Source organism: Fistularia commersonii, chromosome 14 (assembly GCF_037954325.1).
Source record: "Fistularia commersonii isolate RoL2024-O1a breed Wild chromosome 14, RoL_Fcom_v1.0, whole genome shotgun sequence".
Taxonomy (NCBI): domain Eukaryota; kingdom Metazoa; phylum Chordata; class Actinopteri; order Syngnathiformes; family Fistulariidae; genus Fistularia; species Fistularia commersonii.
In genome coordinates, this window is record NC_141297.1 from 11,652,546 (window position 1) to 11,670,832 (window position 18,287).

The 18,287-nt window shown below is 38.4% G+C and overlaps 1 protein-coding gene across 4 annotated transcripts in view; it reads left to right on the forward strand.

Annotated features, from left to right (window-relative positions):
• The first annotated feature begins 225 nt into the window (after nucleotides 1–225).
• The window catches only part of trim33 (tripartite motif containing 33), a 39,263-nt gene continuing 21,201 nt past the window's right edge, over nucleotides 226–18,287 (forward strand). For all 4 annotated transcript variants that reach the window (XM_086159141.1, XM_086159142.1, XM_086159143.1 and 1 more), the window contains exons 1-4: nucleotides 226–849; nucleotides 11,857–11,975; nucleotides 12,639–12,792; nucleotides 13,079–13,211. In XM_086159141.1, the coding sequence (XP_086015267.1) occupies nucleotides 267–849; nucleotides 11,857–11,975; nucleotides 12,639–12,792; nucleotides 13,079–13,211 (989 nt within the window). In that variant the 5' untranslated portion in view covers nucleotides 226–266. The remainder of the gene's footprint in view (nucleotides 850–11,856; nucleotides 11,976–12,638; nucleotides 12,793–13,078; nucleotides 13,212–18,287) is intronic.

The window sequence follows — 18,287 nt, forward strand, 5'->3', positions numbered from 1 at the left end:
TAGAATACATAGTAAAGGAAGAAACACTTCCCAATTAATGAGAATTTAAGCTTAATCTTCTGATGGAAATATGTGCGGCTCGAAATTATACAGGAGCGTAAAAGTATCGTACAAGCGCAAGTATTTCGCAATGATTTGGTATTTCGCAGCTCATGCAAAACACGTCACGTGGCCTGATGTCTGACGTGACGTCACTACGTACGTTACGTAGTCCTGGTTCGAGAAGTTACGCAGCAGGACGTGCAGCGGTTCAAAGAGGAAGGAAGATGGCGGATAACAAAGGCGAGGAGGATATGGAATCGTCTGCTAATTCGGACACAGTGCCTCCTGCACAAGACGCCGAGCTATCAGAGACGAACGCCGAAATTGCGCCTATAGAAAGTGAAACGTGTACAAAGGGAGACGAAGAATCAGAGACACATAATGACGCTAACGAGATACCAACACCCATCGGCGACGGAGGGGACATTAGCAACGGCGGGGCTCCTGTCGCGGGTTTGGAAGCCAGTTGCAACGTTAGCGCTAGCACTGTCGAGAGCCCAGCTGGGACAAGCACCAACAATACAGATGCATCCGCAACAGAAACTCTGGCTGCCAGGGATGCTCCCGTTGGCGGTCTCACCACTGAAATGTCTCCTCCTCCAACGGCTCCGGCAGCTGCGCCGGTATTAGCTCCCATTAATTTAATGGATACGTGCGCAGTGTGTAAACAAAGTCTTCAGAGCCGAGACTGTGAACCAAAACTTCTCCCTTGTTTGCACTCATTCTGCCTGAAATGCATCCCGCAACCAGATAGGCAGATAAGCGTGCAGGTGCCCGGACCACACGGGCAAACCGACACACACATAGGTGAGTTTTTCCACGATTTAGTATGTCCGACATGGCTGCATGGGTCTCACCAGATGTCAGACGAGTTGCTGTCTAGATTTTCATCAGTCAAACATGGTTGTCAGGCGCCATCGACTCCAAGCAGCAGTTCAGATTTTGGATGGGATTTTGATCCGAGATGCAACACCTAAACTTTATGTAATGCTAGATACTAGTTGTGATAATTAATATGTAACTAGTAGCGATAATAGTGAATACTTCGTTAAGCTGGATCGTCTTACCATACTGTCCTCCAAATCGAGCCGACGTTATGGTCGAAATACCAAAACGCCAAGGGATGTCTGCAATTTTTATATAATGTTGGATGGCTAGATTATCTGTCCAGTTGAAATAGCTTAATTCTCATCAGTCAAATTGGACTAATTTTTCCGAATATTGGTTACGATTAGTTCGATAATTGCTGATCCCTTCTTCCCAAACAAAACAAAAATTGTCAATTGTCATCAATTGTCTTGATGTCGTTGTCAAATTTTATTCTGGTAACTCCACAGTTTTTTTAAGATTTTTCACCTCTCATGAGAAGCTTCTTCAGCTTATCTTTAGCCCTCTCCAGAATTAAAAAAAAGCTTCTTTGATCAGAGGCTAATGACTATCTGGTGGTCACGATATGATAAAAAGCTGGCATCGTGTTCTGTCTCATGGTGTAAAATTTGAGTCAATCAGGATCATGATACTATTGGAAATTCTGTGATTCAATATTTTTATTTTTTTTTGGCAGAAACACGGCCTGTTTAGCATGTAAAGCATGTATTTTTTTGGTCTCCATGAGCCATTACTGACCAAAAAGACCAGTCACAACACTGTTAATACTGTCAGAGTCATGCATCTTCAATTTGTGAGAAACAATGTGGAATAAATTGGCATATTGGATTTGAGCATCCCGTAGAACAAAAATTGTAAATTATTCAACAAGTGGTTTAATGTATATATGTCATACAATAACCTGTATTGAAGGTTGTAAATAACAAAACTTAAATCATCAAAGTTTCTTGTAACTTCACTGTATCCCCACATATACCCTTAATAATATCTTCGCCACAGACTACTTCTGTTTCAGCCTTTACGAAGTTTAGCTAAGGGTCATGGAAAGGTCATGGAAAGTTTTGAATTATTAGATTTAAAGAGGAACTCTTACGTTCTGAATATGAACCAAAGCCAATGACTCTTGCTGATTAAATTCACATCAATTTCTGCACTTCTTTGAGTTACTGTCTGGCATTAATGCTTCAAAATAAAGAAGACTGTTTTCAAATTGTATTGACATCAAGTCCATTAGGTTGAGGTTCCGACTGGCTTCGACTCTGGCTCTCTTCGGACAAAAAGTGAAGTACTATTGGACGCTTCACTGGTACAAAGTCAAGCATCTGAGGCGTTATCCATGTCACTCTGTGGTATAGGCCTATTCATGTTCTATGACCAAGATTACTCTTAGTTCTGCTGTCAATCCCTGATTTATACACATAAATACTACATGTAATCATATACATGTAAATAGAAACGTAAAAATGTTACATATACTTTTACATACGTTGAACTACTTTTATTTATTTATTCTTATCTTTACTATTCTTTATTTTATTATTATTATTTGCTCATCAATTCTTTAGGATATGAAGGTAGTTGGTGTGAGAGAGAAGGATACAGAGAATAGGGTTAGATGGAGAAGGTTCATTCGCTGTGGCAATCCCTTAAGGGAAAAGCCAAAACGAGAAGAAGAAGAAGAAGCAATTCTTTATTTTTACAAAGAGTTCTATTTTGATTCTTCTCTACTTTACTCCATGAGCAGAAGCTGCTTTCAACAAAAAGCGATTTCCCCCTTGCGGATTAATAAAGAATTCTGATTCTGTTGATTCTGAACTAGGATCGGATGACATTTCATGAACAAATTTTTGAATATATTTGGGTGTTTTTGCAGGGGGTGGGGGGATTTCTTCACCAGCCAAATGTTAACATCAAAACACTGAATTTGGGATGTTTTTTTTACAACATAACATTAATTAACACATTTGGGGCTGCAGAGATGGTATGGCCTACAACTTGTTTCTCTCGCGCCAAGGTAATGTGTGGATTGCATGGTGGTGCGGTGGTTCGTAGCACAAAGTCCTCTGTTTTAATCCAGTGGTTGACGTGATTGTATCTGTGTGATGTTCCTTCTCCCTGTGCCTGTGTGTTCTCAAGTATCCCCAATAGTCCACAGCATTAGGATAGGTTAATGAACTCTAATTAAGCTGGAGGTGTGAATGAGAAAATGAAAGTTTGCATATGTGTTTATTTCTGTATGTAGCCCAGTGATTGATTGGTGAATGGTCAAGGTTAAACAGTTTCTTGCCCAGTGTGAGATGGGATTGGCTGCAGCCTCCTTTAACCCTGTGTGCAGGATAAATGGTAGATAATCAATGAATGAGGTAATGTCCTGTTTTGTAGTCTCCAGCAAAAATAATTTGTTCATTTTGTTTCATTTTTTAGGGTGATATTGACTGTTAGACTGTTTTTCCAAGTAGGATAAGCATATCTTATTCGCTGAATGTTGTACATTGCTTTTTTTCCAGCTTTGCAAGTTATCTTTTTTTTTTTTTTTTTTTTTTTACAAATATCTATAAACAATTATTATTTTGAAGGTCTAAAATTAAAAAGAACACTTGTGATAGCACAATATAAACAAATTCAAATTGAACAAACAAGTTTTAAGTAGGGCTTGCAAATAATAGCTGTTGCGACTGACAAAAACTCCCTTGGACCTTACCTTGTTGAGTCTATAATGCCTGTAATGCCAGACGAACTACATATTCTGTATTAATCATTCCAAAAAAATACAAAGACTTGGGGCTGAAGTGTTGAAAGATTATGGCAGTCGTAAAAATATCAGACTATTCCAAAGCCCATAGAAAAAGACTGTCTTTTTTTGCATTGTTTTTGATCGACAGAGGTATTGCATGCTTTTAAGTAATTATTATCATTATTATTGTCATTATTATTATCACGACACGGAGCTTACTGCTGACAAATGTGCCAAGCTTTTAGTGCTAGTGGTGACACAATAACATAGAAAATAGTCAGCAGTGTCAGGTTGATGTTTTACTCGATCAGAGTACATACACCCTTGACCCTTCGCACTTAGCCCCTCTACTCCACCAAAAAAAAAAGAAATAGAAGAAATGAATGTATTTATGTATATGGTTTTGAGATGGCTGTTTGGCAGTGGTGACTTCTGAATAACGACTACTGGTACTTGGGATTTTCGGTTAATGAATTACAATTTTTGTAAGTCGCTTTGGATAAAAGCGTCTGCTAAATGACTGTAATGTTCAGATATTTCCCTCAGTTTGAACTCTTTAGAGTCTGCCTTCCATGAATTTGACCATTTGAATTAAATCTATTGGGGATGACTATGGAAGCATACAGGTATTATAATTCAAATCAAATCCATGCAGAATGCGTTTTCACTTTTAGAATGTAGCTGCATATGACTCATAACTAAAATGAGTACCGGTAATAAGTAATCCAAACTGTATTTTCATTTTCCTCTTCCAGGCTGATCATTCTGTTACTTAATTTAAATTAAGGAACAAAGGACATTTGGTATTTGATTTTTAAAACATATCCCACAAATAGTTATGAAATTTCAATTTGAATTGTCAAATTTAAAAATCAAAATGCAATAATAGATATGTTGTTTTCATTTTTAGAATGTGGCTGCCTATTTTGACTCATAACTAAAATGTGAGTAATCCAAACTGTATATTCCTTTTCTATCTTGCCCTGCAAAAAAGGTATCAAAAGCCAATTTTGATTTCCATTCTCAAGCGGGGTGGGGTGGTGGCATCAGTGGGCGATATTCTTCACGCTTTGTTTGGACACTGAAATAAAACACACACTCCCTAACGCTGTCACGCAAATCTCACAATTATGGAACCAAATAGGATTGCAGACAACTTCTGAATCAGATGCCCATGATAGACCTGAGCAGCTTATAGAAAGCTTGATTGAATACTAACAGACAGTTATAAAGGACATTGCCGGAGCTAGCATCTTCTCAGTCCTTTAACAACATGCGATGGTGCCTAGAAGGGGTTGCCCAGCCATCAGCATACTTTGGATTTTCACCCAATCCAAAGTGCTTCAGGAAGAAACAAACAAACCACACTTCATAATTTTTTACATGCAACTGATAAAAAAACAGTTTTCACTCTCACCAACAGACAGAGACTAATCTAGAATGAACAATCCTGATGTATTGAATCTGGATCAGTATGATTTATTTATTATTAAAAGGGAAAAAACCCTGAAGATCAATTTTATGTGTGAAGCTGAAAGGGATTTCAGTGAAGCAGGGTAATTTTAATTAAAGTTAGAGGTTTTTAAATATTAGAAAGTGATTACTAATATGTTTGAGCGGTTTTCTGACCGGTTTGTTGACAGAAAGTACTTAAGCTTTTCTGATAACTGCTTGAGGCTGGACACCAGTTTCATTGCTTTTTATTGATTATTTCCCAAACCCATAGATTTCCTTTATTTAAATGGAAATGAAGGTGTTGTCAATGTTTGTAACTAAAAGAATACATGTCAAGGTATTAAATGTTTACAACAGCATTTAAGAATTGTTGCCACGCTTGTTTACCGGTTTGATCAACTGAACTACCAAATCCATACATTCAGTATTTGTTATTCTAAAGCCTGCACATAATCCCAGGGCTCTGTGATGTTTCTCTGTCACAAACTTATCCAAATATTGATATCCAAATTGTTGCATTTTAGTCATACTTTATTCAAGTAACTGACGAGAGAGCAGATTTTATCGAGAGCACATAACGTTTTATAGTGAATTTACCTGCAATTCAGCAGTTCAACACCAATGTGGTCAGCATAGATGAATTCATAACATATAATAATAATTTCCACTTTATTAATCCCTCATGAGGAAATTTCTTTGCTGCATTTTAGCTATCATGGCAGTTGGCTGCCATCTATCAGAACCAGGAGAGCAGTTAGGGGTTCAGCGTCTTCTCAACATTTCACAACGTATATAGGGGAACTATTTAGATGATTTGCCACTGAGTTGTCACTTTTGCACAACTATTGGTCAAATAACTAGCTCCTCCGGTTATTGACATCAGCTTATTGACCTGGGCAGACACAATTTCTAGTGCACCAAAATGTCAACATGACACATGAGGGTGTTGTTCAAATGTTTTGTCAGGCACATCTGCTTCTCTTAATCTTCTGCCACATAGTGATATTTACAGACCATTGGTTTGTTGATTCAAATTGCAGAAAACTCATTATGTGCAATGAGTCACGGGACTTTTAAAATTTCTGATTAGAAAAAGGTTGTATGATGTTTCAATAATAATTTTGTCCTCAAATTATGTTATCTTCAATAAAGTATTTGACTCTTAGAAATATTTTTACATTTATTTTTTACAATATATATATATTTTTTAATAGTGTCCTTATATTTTCAAAGCGTTAATATTGTGTATCTGTTAAAGAGTTTGACAACTGCTATTTTACATCAGTTTAACTGATATGTAAAAATTGAAACTCTGGTCAGGGCCAGATTTCATTTTGAGCTTCTTACAGCTCCGCAGTGAAGACTCTGCTCAAAGGTACTCAGGAGTCATTCAGTGAAGCATTAGAGATAGTCAGAATTCAATGCAGGAGAGTTTATTCATAAGGCGCATTTATTATTAATGTTAAATACGCATATGATTGTTGACAGGGCATTCTGTTCATCCTCTGTGTTCATTTCCTGTGTAATTCTGTATGTTTTCAGAGAGCTTGCAAATGCATCGTCATTGGTAACAAACATAGCATTTCCTCCAGAAGTTGTTGGGGCAGTGTTGCATAGTAAAAGACAACCTGGCATCTGTCTAACCAGGGAGAAGAACCCTTTTTCTCCACTTGTTGACTGCCATCTACTGTGCTGCCTCTTTTTGTGTCTCTCTCTTCAGAGACATATCATCATGAGCTCCTCCACCATCGCTGTGTATATTATTGTTGGTGATGGGACACGGAACTCGAAACTTCAAAGTGAACCCTAAACTCTTTGCTGTCCTCTCGTGGTTGAATAGATTCATGCTTGGGAAGAATTGGCAGTGATGTTTGTAGAGATTTGAATTGAACTTACATATTTACATAGATAACGTGAGCCTTAGCCAAAAACCTGCTCCAGACTGATTTTCAAACTGGTTTGCACATCCTTGTATATCATAAAGCCCTAACCAGTACCCTAACTGTGACCTCAGGGGCCTCATATTTCATTGGTATCGCAAATCTTTGGGTTTCGTTCCTCTATGGCAGCGCCCTAATGCGCCATTATTTCCTAAAGAGATCTCATGTTAAAAAAAAACAAACAAAACTAAACATCTCTTCATTCATCCATTATCTACCTCTTATCCTGCACTTAGGGTTGATTTGATGCTGGAGCCTATCGCAGTTGGCATTGGGTGAGAGGTGGGGTCACCAGTTGATTGCAGGGCCACATATATAGACCAACAACTTTTCACACTTTCATTTACACATCTTGTCACTTGACATTCTGAATGGAGGGGGCCCACACAGACATGGAGACTATGCAAACGCCACATGGAAATATCTCCTGTGGGAATTGAACCAGGGCCCTTTGTGCTGTGGGGTGTAAGCGCTAACCACTGCGCCACCCAAAACATCTAGTGTAGTTTAACATGGTTGAATCTTAACATTATAAAAGATATGTGATACATGCATAACTTCATTAAGTGTGCCCCAATATATTTTAGGTGGGTACATGGTGTAAATATGATGCTACTATACATCCCTTGCAGTCGAGGCAATATAAAATTACAACTGTCACTTTTCTGCAGAAATCAGAAAAGGATTACACAAAGTGGCTACATGAAACTAACTTACGTGATATTTTAAAGATGTCATCATTGGGCTTTTGCATCTTTCTTAGCTTTTCCCCTCTACAGAGCCAGTAACTATTCATACTCTCAGGGTCAATGAATGTTCAAGGGTTAACCTAACCCGTTAACCTTTCTACCTTGTGGAATTGCTTTCAGTACATTGTTCTGATAGATCTTTGGCTCTGCATAACCATAAAGAGAAGTAGTTTGTCATGGGAATTCAAAAAAATCCAGACTAATTGCTATCAGCTGGTTATAACAAAATGTTTAGTAATTTGTAAAATAGACCTAACTTGTCTAAACATTTGGCAGACAATGGTTAAGTAAAGTCTGGACATGACTCTTTGGGGAAAAAAACCCAAACACAACAAATGAACCAGTGTTGCCATTTTAGTTTCAGTTAGCACATGTAAATCAGTACATCTCAACATACTGAATAAAGTAGAACTTTAGAATAAATGTTGAATTTGCCTTATTTCTACTTTTCCATTTTTTTTGCTGCTCTATTTTTCAACTGCCCCCACTTAGGTGTCCCAGGTAAAGCGTGCTCACTGAGGGATTCAGTCTTCCCTCACAGTGAACTGCGTTGCAGAGCATAGTGCTGCGGTGGAAGTACAGTATTCGTCATCTAGAGCTGAAGAAGGTTTCTAGGCAACAAAGACAGACACATGAAGGCTATACTGAATATTTCTAGTTGTAAACCTGCTAGCTAAACTCACTGCTGGCACCAGCTCATGAATGGTTCTTAGGGGCATCTGTAACCTATAGGCAATGCTGGGCTGGAAGGTCTGGCAGGATAAGATGTGGAACAGTGTCTTCCCCTTGACATAATTGACAGGTTACAAGCAAGGCAACTGACTCCCCGAGATACCCCCCTGCAATAGAGTATAGCCGGTTCACTGTTTATAATGTGTGTTTGTGTGGTCACAACCTGAAAGGATTGAATTCAGAGGTTACACTTCTTGTACAAGCTGCTAATTAAGGGGGTTGCTCTTCATTCCTTCTAATTTCAAAAACTTTCCCCTTCTCCTGTCATGATTTGTTTTTTTTTTAGCTCTGTAAAATGTTGAACAAGTGTCTCTTCCATGCTTGTGCTCCTATTTTTTTCCCTGCACTTGTTTAATGGGATGTAGTTCAAAATGTCAAATCTAGAGACAATTTTGGAAGCGCATGTTGGGGAAAAAATATCCAGCAGTGTATGTTGCCAGGTGGTGTGTGATGTCTTTGTTGAGTGGCACTGTTTTTCCTATTGGAAAAAAATGGCTAACATACTTTGTCATAAGTTAATGTATAACCAAATGAAAAAAATGTGATGATGTTACCCTGTGCTTACTTTTTTATAGCTCTTTGCAGTTGAATACTGACAGTTCTGTTGATTTTTCCCAAATTGTCATTTGATATTTCCTGCAAGGAATATCTGAGGATAAGTGACTGTTGTATACTTTCTTCTGTGTTATGTTATTCAAGTAAAATAATAAATATGAGATTGTTTGCAATCTTACATTCATGAAATTAATAAATAATGTTTAAATAAGTGGTCAGTCAAATTTGGAGAGATCCATTTTCCACTTAATACTTCATAAAGGAAGGGTATCTCTGGTATCCTGTGTATTCAGTGAAATCTCACTGAAAGCAGAGGTCAAACTGTTTCATTATCAAATCTGAAGAAGGACATGCATCAATAGAATATAGCGACACATTCAACTTTCTTGTTTTAAAAAAGAGGAACCATTTGCGTGATTCAACAAGTTCCTACAAAGTGTATTACCTGGTACTAACTGATCCAAGTCAGCACTGTTTTTGATGCTGCGACAAGGATTTATTTATGTTTGTGCCATATTTGTTATGGCCTAAGGTTTTGGTGAATTTAATATCCTTTATTAAAAACAACAAAAAAAAACAACACGGGCCATATGCAATTTTTTAAACTGCAGCAACATGAAGCCCCCAGTGAAGACAGAAGAAAAAGGTTTTTCATCTGGCTTTACATCTTCTGTCAATAATTAGCCTGTACCCATGTGCTTAGTTCAAGAGTTTAGCCATTTTCCTAGCGCCCAGTGATCCCCAAATTATTTGGCACCTAAAATAAACCAATAGTACCCCCAAGCTAGAGAAGACAGTATTAGACTTTGAAACCATAGGCAATACCCCTGTACGTCCACTGTGTCGACAGCACCAAATTCGATTTCTGGTTTTTGGTCTTATGGCTTTTGCTTTGTGGAGCTATCGTAATGCTAGCCAAAAGGCAATATCTGGGAGAAGTTTGTTGTCATTTCTTTCAGAATTGTTTGAAAACTAACCCAAAATGTAGCTGAAAACAATCATGTGAATGTCATCTGAGTTCAATGAAAGCAAAGCCTTGAATTACATGTAAAATAGTATGACTGTAAAGATTGTATGACACTTGTAGATTTGTAGATGCTTTCTGGTATGTATAGTTGATAAAAAACATTTTTGATTTTAATTCTATTAGCTGTTAGCTGTATTTTGATAGATAGGTCACATGCATTATTTTAAGACTAATGCATTACAGCAGTGTGTTAAAGCAAGCTTTTTTCGAACGACCCTTCCCTAAGCAACTAGAAACAAATTAAATTTTGAGAATCCATTGAATGGATCTTTCAGCCATATGATATCATGTACATCAGTAATTGACAAAGTCAGGGGTGTCTTTAGACCCTCCTAGAAACGTAAAATTTGAGGAAAGTAATACATAGAGCGTATCCACTACTATGTCACATAAACCATTTTACCTTTGCAACATTTTTCCTAGCTATGTCTTTTCTATGTATAAACTTGTGCTTTACCATTTAGAGAAGAGGCTACCAACTTTTAACATAAAGGTTTAGGTTGTGTTAATGATCTGTATGTAAGGAGCACCTTCCATGAGAAATGAGAAGCAATAGGAGAAGAACACAAATTCAATAAAAATGATATTAATTCATTTATCCCACACAGCCTGTAGTGAGGAATTAAATGGAGCTTGGCGCTTCCAAATAACTTACTATACTTTTTTGGACTATGGAAGGAATCCAGTGAGCCCAGAGGAAACTAACAGTTACAGCGAGAACATGCAATCTCCACACAGAAGGGGCCCATGTCAGGATGCAATGGGGAACCTTCTTGATGGGAGGCAGAAGCGCTAACTGCTGCACCCATGTGTCCTGCTCTGAAGAAAACCCCATAACACAATTAAAAATGTATTTTTTGTGAGGGTTGGGCTATGTACAAAAGTGTTGCTGATCATGGACTGCTCAAAACCGCTGTATAATGTGTTTGTGGGGGATGTGTTTTTCCGGAAGTCTGTTTTGGGGGGCTGGACAATCCCTGTACAGCTGCTTTCTCAACCAATCATTGAGAGACCCATTCAGCTGGAGCTTATACAAACCGGCTGTCTGCTGCTCAAGCTAGTGTAGACTGGATAAAACCGGCTTACACTGGATATTTCCTCAGCTGGCTGATAGGGGATTTATTGGTTTATGAAGTAGATGAGGGGCAAAATATTTCAATGATTTAATTAAAATTAATTATTTTCTGTTTTATCTCATGCATAATATTAGACCTCAGTAAAAAGAAGTGAAGTTAATATGCTAAAGTATTTATTTGTAGGGGTGTATGATTGCAGCAGTAATTCAACTAATCCTATTAAGGATGTCGACTGATCTAATTACATGAAGGAATCGTCATACTTTTACCATGTGATTTAATATTCTAATAAAAATACCCAGGATGTTGAGATTGAGGCAATAAATCAATTATCCTCCTTGAATAGACAGTTTGTACCCTACAGGGCCTAGAATTTTTAATAACAGTAGGAATTTATATAAAGGAAATTATGGAAATTAGCCCGAAGTCCGCTTAAGGCATCTTATTAATCTCCTTTGTTTGAAGCAGCTATTCTTAGCTGGAGGTTTGGGCTTCATAAGAAGTCAGGTAGTTATTTCTCACCGCTGAGACCCTGACTACTTGTATGTATGTATGTCTGTTTCAGTCAGTGGATTCTCAAAAAGCCTGGTGGCCTAGTGTCAGACCCTATGTACCCAATTTAAGTTGACCCCCTTTTCTCTGTCTCCTCTGTCTTTAGTCAATGTGATGCGTTGTTCAGTGTGCCACCAGGACTACAAGCAAAGTGACATTATTGACAACTACTTTGTTAAAGACACAACTGAGGCTACCAGCACGTCTGATGAAAAGGCAGCACAGGTATGTAATGCTGGCCTTTTGGACCAAGATGTTATCGACCATATCTGTGGCCACAACAACTGCTATGACATTCATGTGTCTGTGTTCCCTACACACTAGCACTAGGTTTAGATTTTGACCTTTATTTTTTATTATAGTTTATAGTACAAATGAAAATTAATATCAGTTTAAACAGCACTGAACATGTTTAAACAGTTATAGTGGTTAAAAAAATCAAGCAGAGAACATTCCTGGAGTATATTTCCATCATCTCCAGCAGTTTTATGGGTGGGAGTTGACTTAATTGAAGGTGGACCATAGCTTTATTGACATTAAATGCAAATTTAACATACATTGGTATTGCATACAAGCATATTGATAGAAAAAACAAGTCACAGGGACATTTTTCCAGTGTTTGATTGGACTGTGACATGGATTTTGAGAGAATAGCATACTAAGTGAATAAAAGCAATGACAAACATCAAATGGTCTGTATTGATTACAAATCGACTCAAATGTCACATTGTTAACTCACCTCTAAATTGCGCACTGAAGTAAAGCAAATATTGGAATTCATAACTTTAACATACAGTATATTGACCCTGTTAATGTTATAAAAAATAACATAATGTCTGTTCACATGTATAGTAACAGTATAATAATGTTTATTGTTTTTCTTTCAAGGTCTGCACAAGTTGCGAGGACAACGCTGGAACCATAGGGTTTTGTGTGGAGTGTGGGGAATGGCTATGTAAGACCTGTGTGGAGGCTCACCAGAGGGTCAAAATCACCAAGGATCACAAGATCCGTACAAAAGAGGATGCTGGCACTGCCTCCGGTAAGCTAAAACTGAAAGAGCTCAGCAGCAGGTAACCCTTATTTGAAACACAATAAATATGATGGTGCTTATTATCCATTGCTGTGGCAACTGTTCTGCCAAGTCTGATTGCTTAGTGTCTTGAGTTAGCACTATACAGACAGGCTGACAATTGGTTTGCTGTTTTGTTCTGTTGAACCTAACCTTGCATTGAATTGAGGAACCGTATTTTTCACTGTGTATTGTTGTAATCTGCCATTTTATCATTTTTGATGATACACTTGGTTGTCTTCTGTTATGTGTATAGATTCCGTTGGTACCTCTGGACAGAGGCCCGTTTTCTGTCCCATCCACAAGCAAGAGCCACTAAAGCTTTTCTGTGAAACATGTGACACGTTGACCTGTAGGGACTGCCAGCTGTTGGAGCACAAAGAGCACAGGTAGCTCAGCTTGCACACCTGACCTCTAATGGTGTCTCTTATACTAGAATCATTATGTGACATCATAGGCAACACAACCACAATTCCAACTGCCCATATGAATGCTAAAAACCACTTCAAAAACAAGATTATAAAAAGATTCTCAGTATTTTATCGCACTTACATCAATAAAATTATGTTGCTATCATCCATCCATCTATCCAACGTCTGCAGCTTATCCTGCACTCAGGTTCATGGAGTATGCCGTAGCCTATCCCAGCTGTCATTGCGAGAGGCGAGGTACACCTGGGACTGGTCACCAGACAATCGCAGGCCCACATATACAGACAGATAACCATTACCCTCTCACTCATTTGGAGCAATTTTCCCAATATTTTCCAACTAACCAGCTGCATTTTCTTTTTGGACTGTGGAAAGAAACCAGAGTCAGGGGGGGAACCCACACAGACAATGGGGAACATGCTAACTCCTCACAGAAAGGTCTGTGTGTGTGTGAAGGGTCCTTCGTGCTGTGAGGCTGAAGTGCAAACCACTGCACCACCGTGCTGCCCATGTTGCAATCAGGGTTCCTAATTTTCTTTCAAAATAATTTTGTTCCAATCACCAGTTTCAGTCCCCATGAATCAGATGAAAATACTTCAAAAACAGTTGACAATAAATTTTCCCAAACTGGTAGCCTGGTTAAAGGACAAAAGAAGATATTTCCTCAGGAAATTTTTGTTTTAAGTTTATATTTGTGGTGGGCACCTACAATTGACTATTTGAGTGAGAAACTTAGGGAATGCATGTGGTTCGGTGTGTAACAAACATTCAGATTGTGCAAGCATCACCAAGCTAATAGTTTTAGAAAAGCTAAACGCTAATAGTTTTATAAAACCAACCAGTGTCAAATCTCATACTTAAGCCCTAAGTGTTGCATCTACCCCTATTTTTAATGGATTTCATACTTGCAAGGCTAAGTTAAGAGGTGTTCTCCACCATTGATCCATTATTAAATAGATGAACGAAAATTTTTCCTTTCTCCCCCCACCCCACTTACTTTTTTGGTTTCTTTTGACAATCTAATCCAACACAGACAAGAACTATCATCAAGTACATCAGTGATGTAAATATACAATTGTTCAATACATGCTTAAAAAATTAGCATATGAAAGAATTTAGTTTTTTCCCTCCTACAACCCACTCTAACACGTCAGCATTTGTTTTCTTTTTTGTTTATCTACACCTTCCTGTATGCATCCCGAACATCGTGGAAAGGTGAGACCCAATTAGGAGTTGAATATAAATCTGATCTATCATTGAATTACCGAACCCATTGCCATGAAAAATCAGATGACGCAAAGCCTAAAGCTAGACATAACCATGCTGCATTGTTGAGCCGCATTTTGTAATAACGGTGCATTTTGTAATAAACGTCCAAAATGAAATAGCTTTTTCATTTCATTTTGCAATAAAGCCGCATTTTGTAATAAACTGCCGCATTTTGTAATAAACTGCCCCAACGCATTTTGTAATAAATTTTGCTGCATTATGTAATAAGTTATTACACATTGAGAAGATTATTACAAAATGCACTTGCAAATTTTTTGTTCAGTTTATTACAAAATGCGGCTTTATTACAAAATGAAATGAAAAAGTTATTACATTTTGGACGTTTATTACAAAATGCACTGTTATTACAAAATGTGGCTCAACATGCATTGTGACCATTCATCCCAATATCCACATCGAGCCCTTTAAAAGAGACGCTCTCCATGTTCCAGCTGATGCAACCGTCATCACAAAGAGCTCCAACCTAGACCTCCAAGCGGTTTTCAATGCCATGTTCAGTATTGTCATTAATATGACCAGAAACAGAATAAAATGAAAGGAATACAAGACAGTGGTGACATCAGCGATTTTGTTTTATTTTGAAATAGTGGCACTAAAGAAAAGACAGGAGGCAGATCTGGAGGTACCAGAGATTAAAATGTTGAGGCTTTCTTTGGGAGTGACAAGGACTGATAGAAATCAGAAATTGGGGCATCAGAGAGACGACATGTTAGATGTTTTTGTCAGAGGGGCCAGACAGAAATGGATTGGTCATGTACAGGCGAGGTTTAGTGAATATATTGATAGAAAAAAACTTGGGTTGGAACTGCCTGGCAGGGGGCCAAGACAAGATTTATGGATGTTGCAGTTTTATTCATGCATTTTTCCATCATGTGCTCCTCTTGACCTCTGTATGTACCCTATGGTAGTAAGATCACCCTCTGGATTCTTGATCTTACGGAAATAGCGCTCTGGATTTTGTGGAATGGAGCAAGTTTGTTTTGATTACTATCTGATTAGAGAAATTAGCATCTCCCACATTCTGAATGTTCAATAAAATGTGGAATATACATAATGGCTATGGTACCACAAACCAAGTAAACTTGGTCTGGTCATCAGAAATCAAACTATATGCTGGGATATTTAAATGGCTCACCAGCACAATTACTCAGTCCCAAGAAAAGTCTTAAGACAAGTGAACTTGGTGACATTCTTTTGAGGATGGGCATTTCTTTGGCATTTTTTTTTGTAAGTCTTACATGCATGAGTATGAGAACACATTTACCTATTGGGCATTGTTCTTGTATCATGCAGTTTGTTTTAGCCAATTTCCCCTGTATTTGATATGTTAACCCCTCTCTTGCATATTACATATCATTATTTATAAAATGGGAATCTGAACAGGGTGGTCCATAACATATCTCTGGGTTTATACTCAAGATTTATTGCATTATGGGTTGTTTGTAAGAATCAGCTTACAACAGTAACAGTGAATCTGTACTGTCTGGCTATTTAATGGGAGCATTTCATTTCTAAGAAGTTTATATAATTTCCCTAGGCACCTGAACTAAAATTACCTAGATTGAAATTAATTGTTCTAGTTTTTATGCTTGTTGCATCGAGCCTACATATTTATCTAGTTACTATTACTGGCATCAGATGGAATCCATGATTTGACCAAGTTCTCCAAGGAAGGCCATCAGTTGTTTGAGTCTGTCATCTATTAATATGGTGCAGACAGATCTTTTCCTTGTAGTATTACTGATTTGGGTCATTTACCCATCTCCTTGTGTTGATTAGGCAGCTTCTGACCTTGTAATGTTCACCTTGGTAGTGCAAATAAGTCCCCCAGGCCTTCCATTTTCGGTCCCTTTGGGGGAATCAGTGTGGCTTGTCTGCAGAGTGGTTTTGGTTTTTGTTTAGGTGATTGGTGATGATGAGTGCTATCACTATTGCATTCAGCACATGTGATATGCCTTCTCTGAGGCTTAATCACCCTGAGGGGTTTCCATGGTCATGGTCTCTCCATCATTGGATAGCAAACATCTCCTATTTCAACTGATCTGTGCCCCCTCTTGATGGTGTCAAGGCTGAAGTGTAGGCTGAACCCAACCTGCACACTCCACCCCACCCTAAGGCAGTGAAAGTCAAGATAGTGCATTTGATAGTGTCTCTGGCTCTCTGCACTACTGATGTGTTTTGGTACTGGGCTGCAACTGTCACTTGTTGTTAGCCACCTCCAGGATGTGAATGCAGTAACTGGCATGAACCCAAGTTGCTCTTCTGGCCATTTTCAAAGCAGTCCCGGTGGTCAGGAGGACTTGGAATGGAACAGTGCTTTCTCCTTTGGTCCTCTGCCAGAACCCAGTTGAAACACACAGGCAGCCGGTGTGAGTGCTGCTTTCACCTTTTGGTGAAACAGAGAGAGTCAAGCCTACAGATTAGCATGGTACCTGAACGTCTCATAATCATAGTTAGCACCTAGACTACAACTGCCTGTTTTAGGACGAGATAAGGGCTATGAGCTATGTCAAAAGATCTGTTCTCAGAGTTCCTGTCTGTTATAATATCTTGAAACAGTCGTGAGGCTCACTATCACTTGCAGTTTGGAGGAGGGTAGCAGGATTTAAGACTTTACAATGTTTGCAACGCATTATATCGTTGTGGCTTTATCTGCTGATACTATAGGATGCAGGCAAAGAGGGAACCCGGTTGCAAAAGCATGGCTTCTTACCATGAGGTAATCATCCTTTTGGTCATCTAACTATGTGTAAGCTTAGTCAGGTCGTGGCAGCCCCTGTGTCCAAGCCTGGGCCTAATTTCTCAAAGGCTGTGGTGGCTGTTCATGTCCAGGTCCATTTAACTATGAAATAAAGGTACCCCTCTTTTTCTGTGTATTTTGGCATCTATGGTCTGCAGAATAGCGTAATTCCCCAAATCTCATCATCTGTTGCTTTCTAAATCATTGACTAGTTTTGAGTAATCTGCAGTTTTTTCCTGGCTTGCTTTACATCTATTGCCTGCCTGAAGTTTAAGTAGTTCAATATTAATTTTACACAGAGGGGCCACAGATCATTGGGTCATTTACATGCAAAGAGATAGTCTAAGGGTGTTTGAAGCTTTTGTTCCCCACTAAATGCCCTATAGAGCATTCAGTGGGGAATCAATGTATCTTAAGGACACCTAGTCCAGACATTATCCCCATCAATTAAGCATGAGCCAATATAGGCTATATGGATGTACCGTTACAGATAAAATGCATTAGCCAAATCAACAACAATGAAATACTTCGAAACTGGTGAAACAAGTGTCAATTTTGAATGTGAATTTGAGACTTATGGCACCCGCAGGTGGATTACGGTATTTGCTGCCTTCAAATATAATTCTCCATGAAATGGTTTGGTCTTTGTTTCATGTATTTTTGGCAAGAAACATAGGCGTTTGCACTGGAGAATCTTCCCATTACACCATGCTTCCTGATTTAATAGTAATTCAAACACAGATGTTATAACATCAAAGTCTGTGTGCTTTAGCAGACACAGTTTTAAACACAGCTGAGTTAGATAGGGTTACCAAAGGTGCAGCTCCTTTCATGAGCCCCACATCTTTTTCACGACCATCCAAAACTTTCAGTGACTTGCTTAAACTCAGGTATACCATCTCTTGTCATGGCCAGAAACACTTTTTTATCACATCTATTGCAACCTTTATTTTAAACTGTTGTGAAGGTCACTATTAAACGACATCACCCAGAGTGTTGTATTC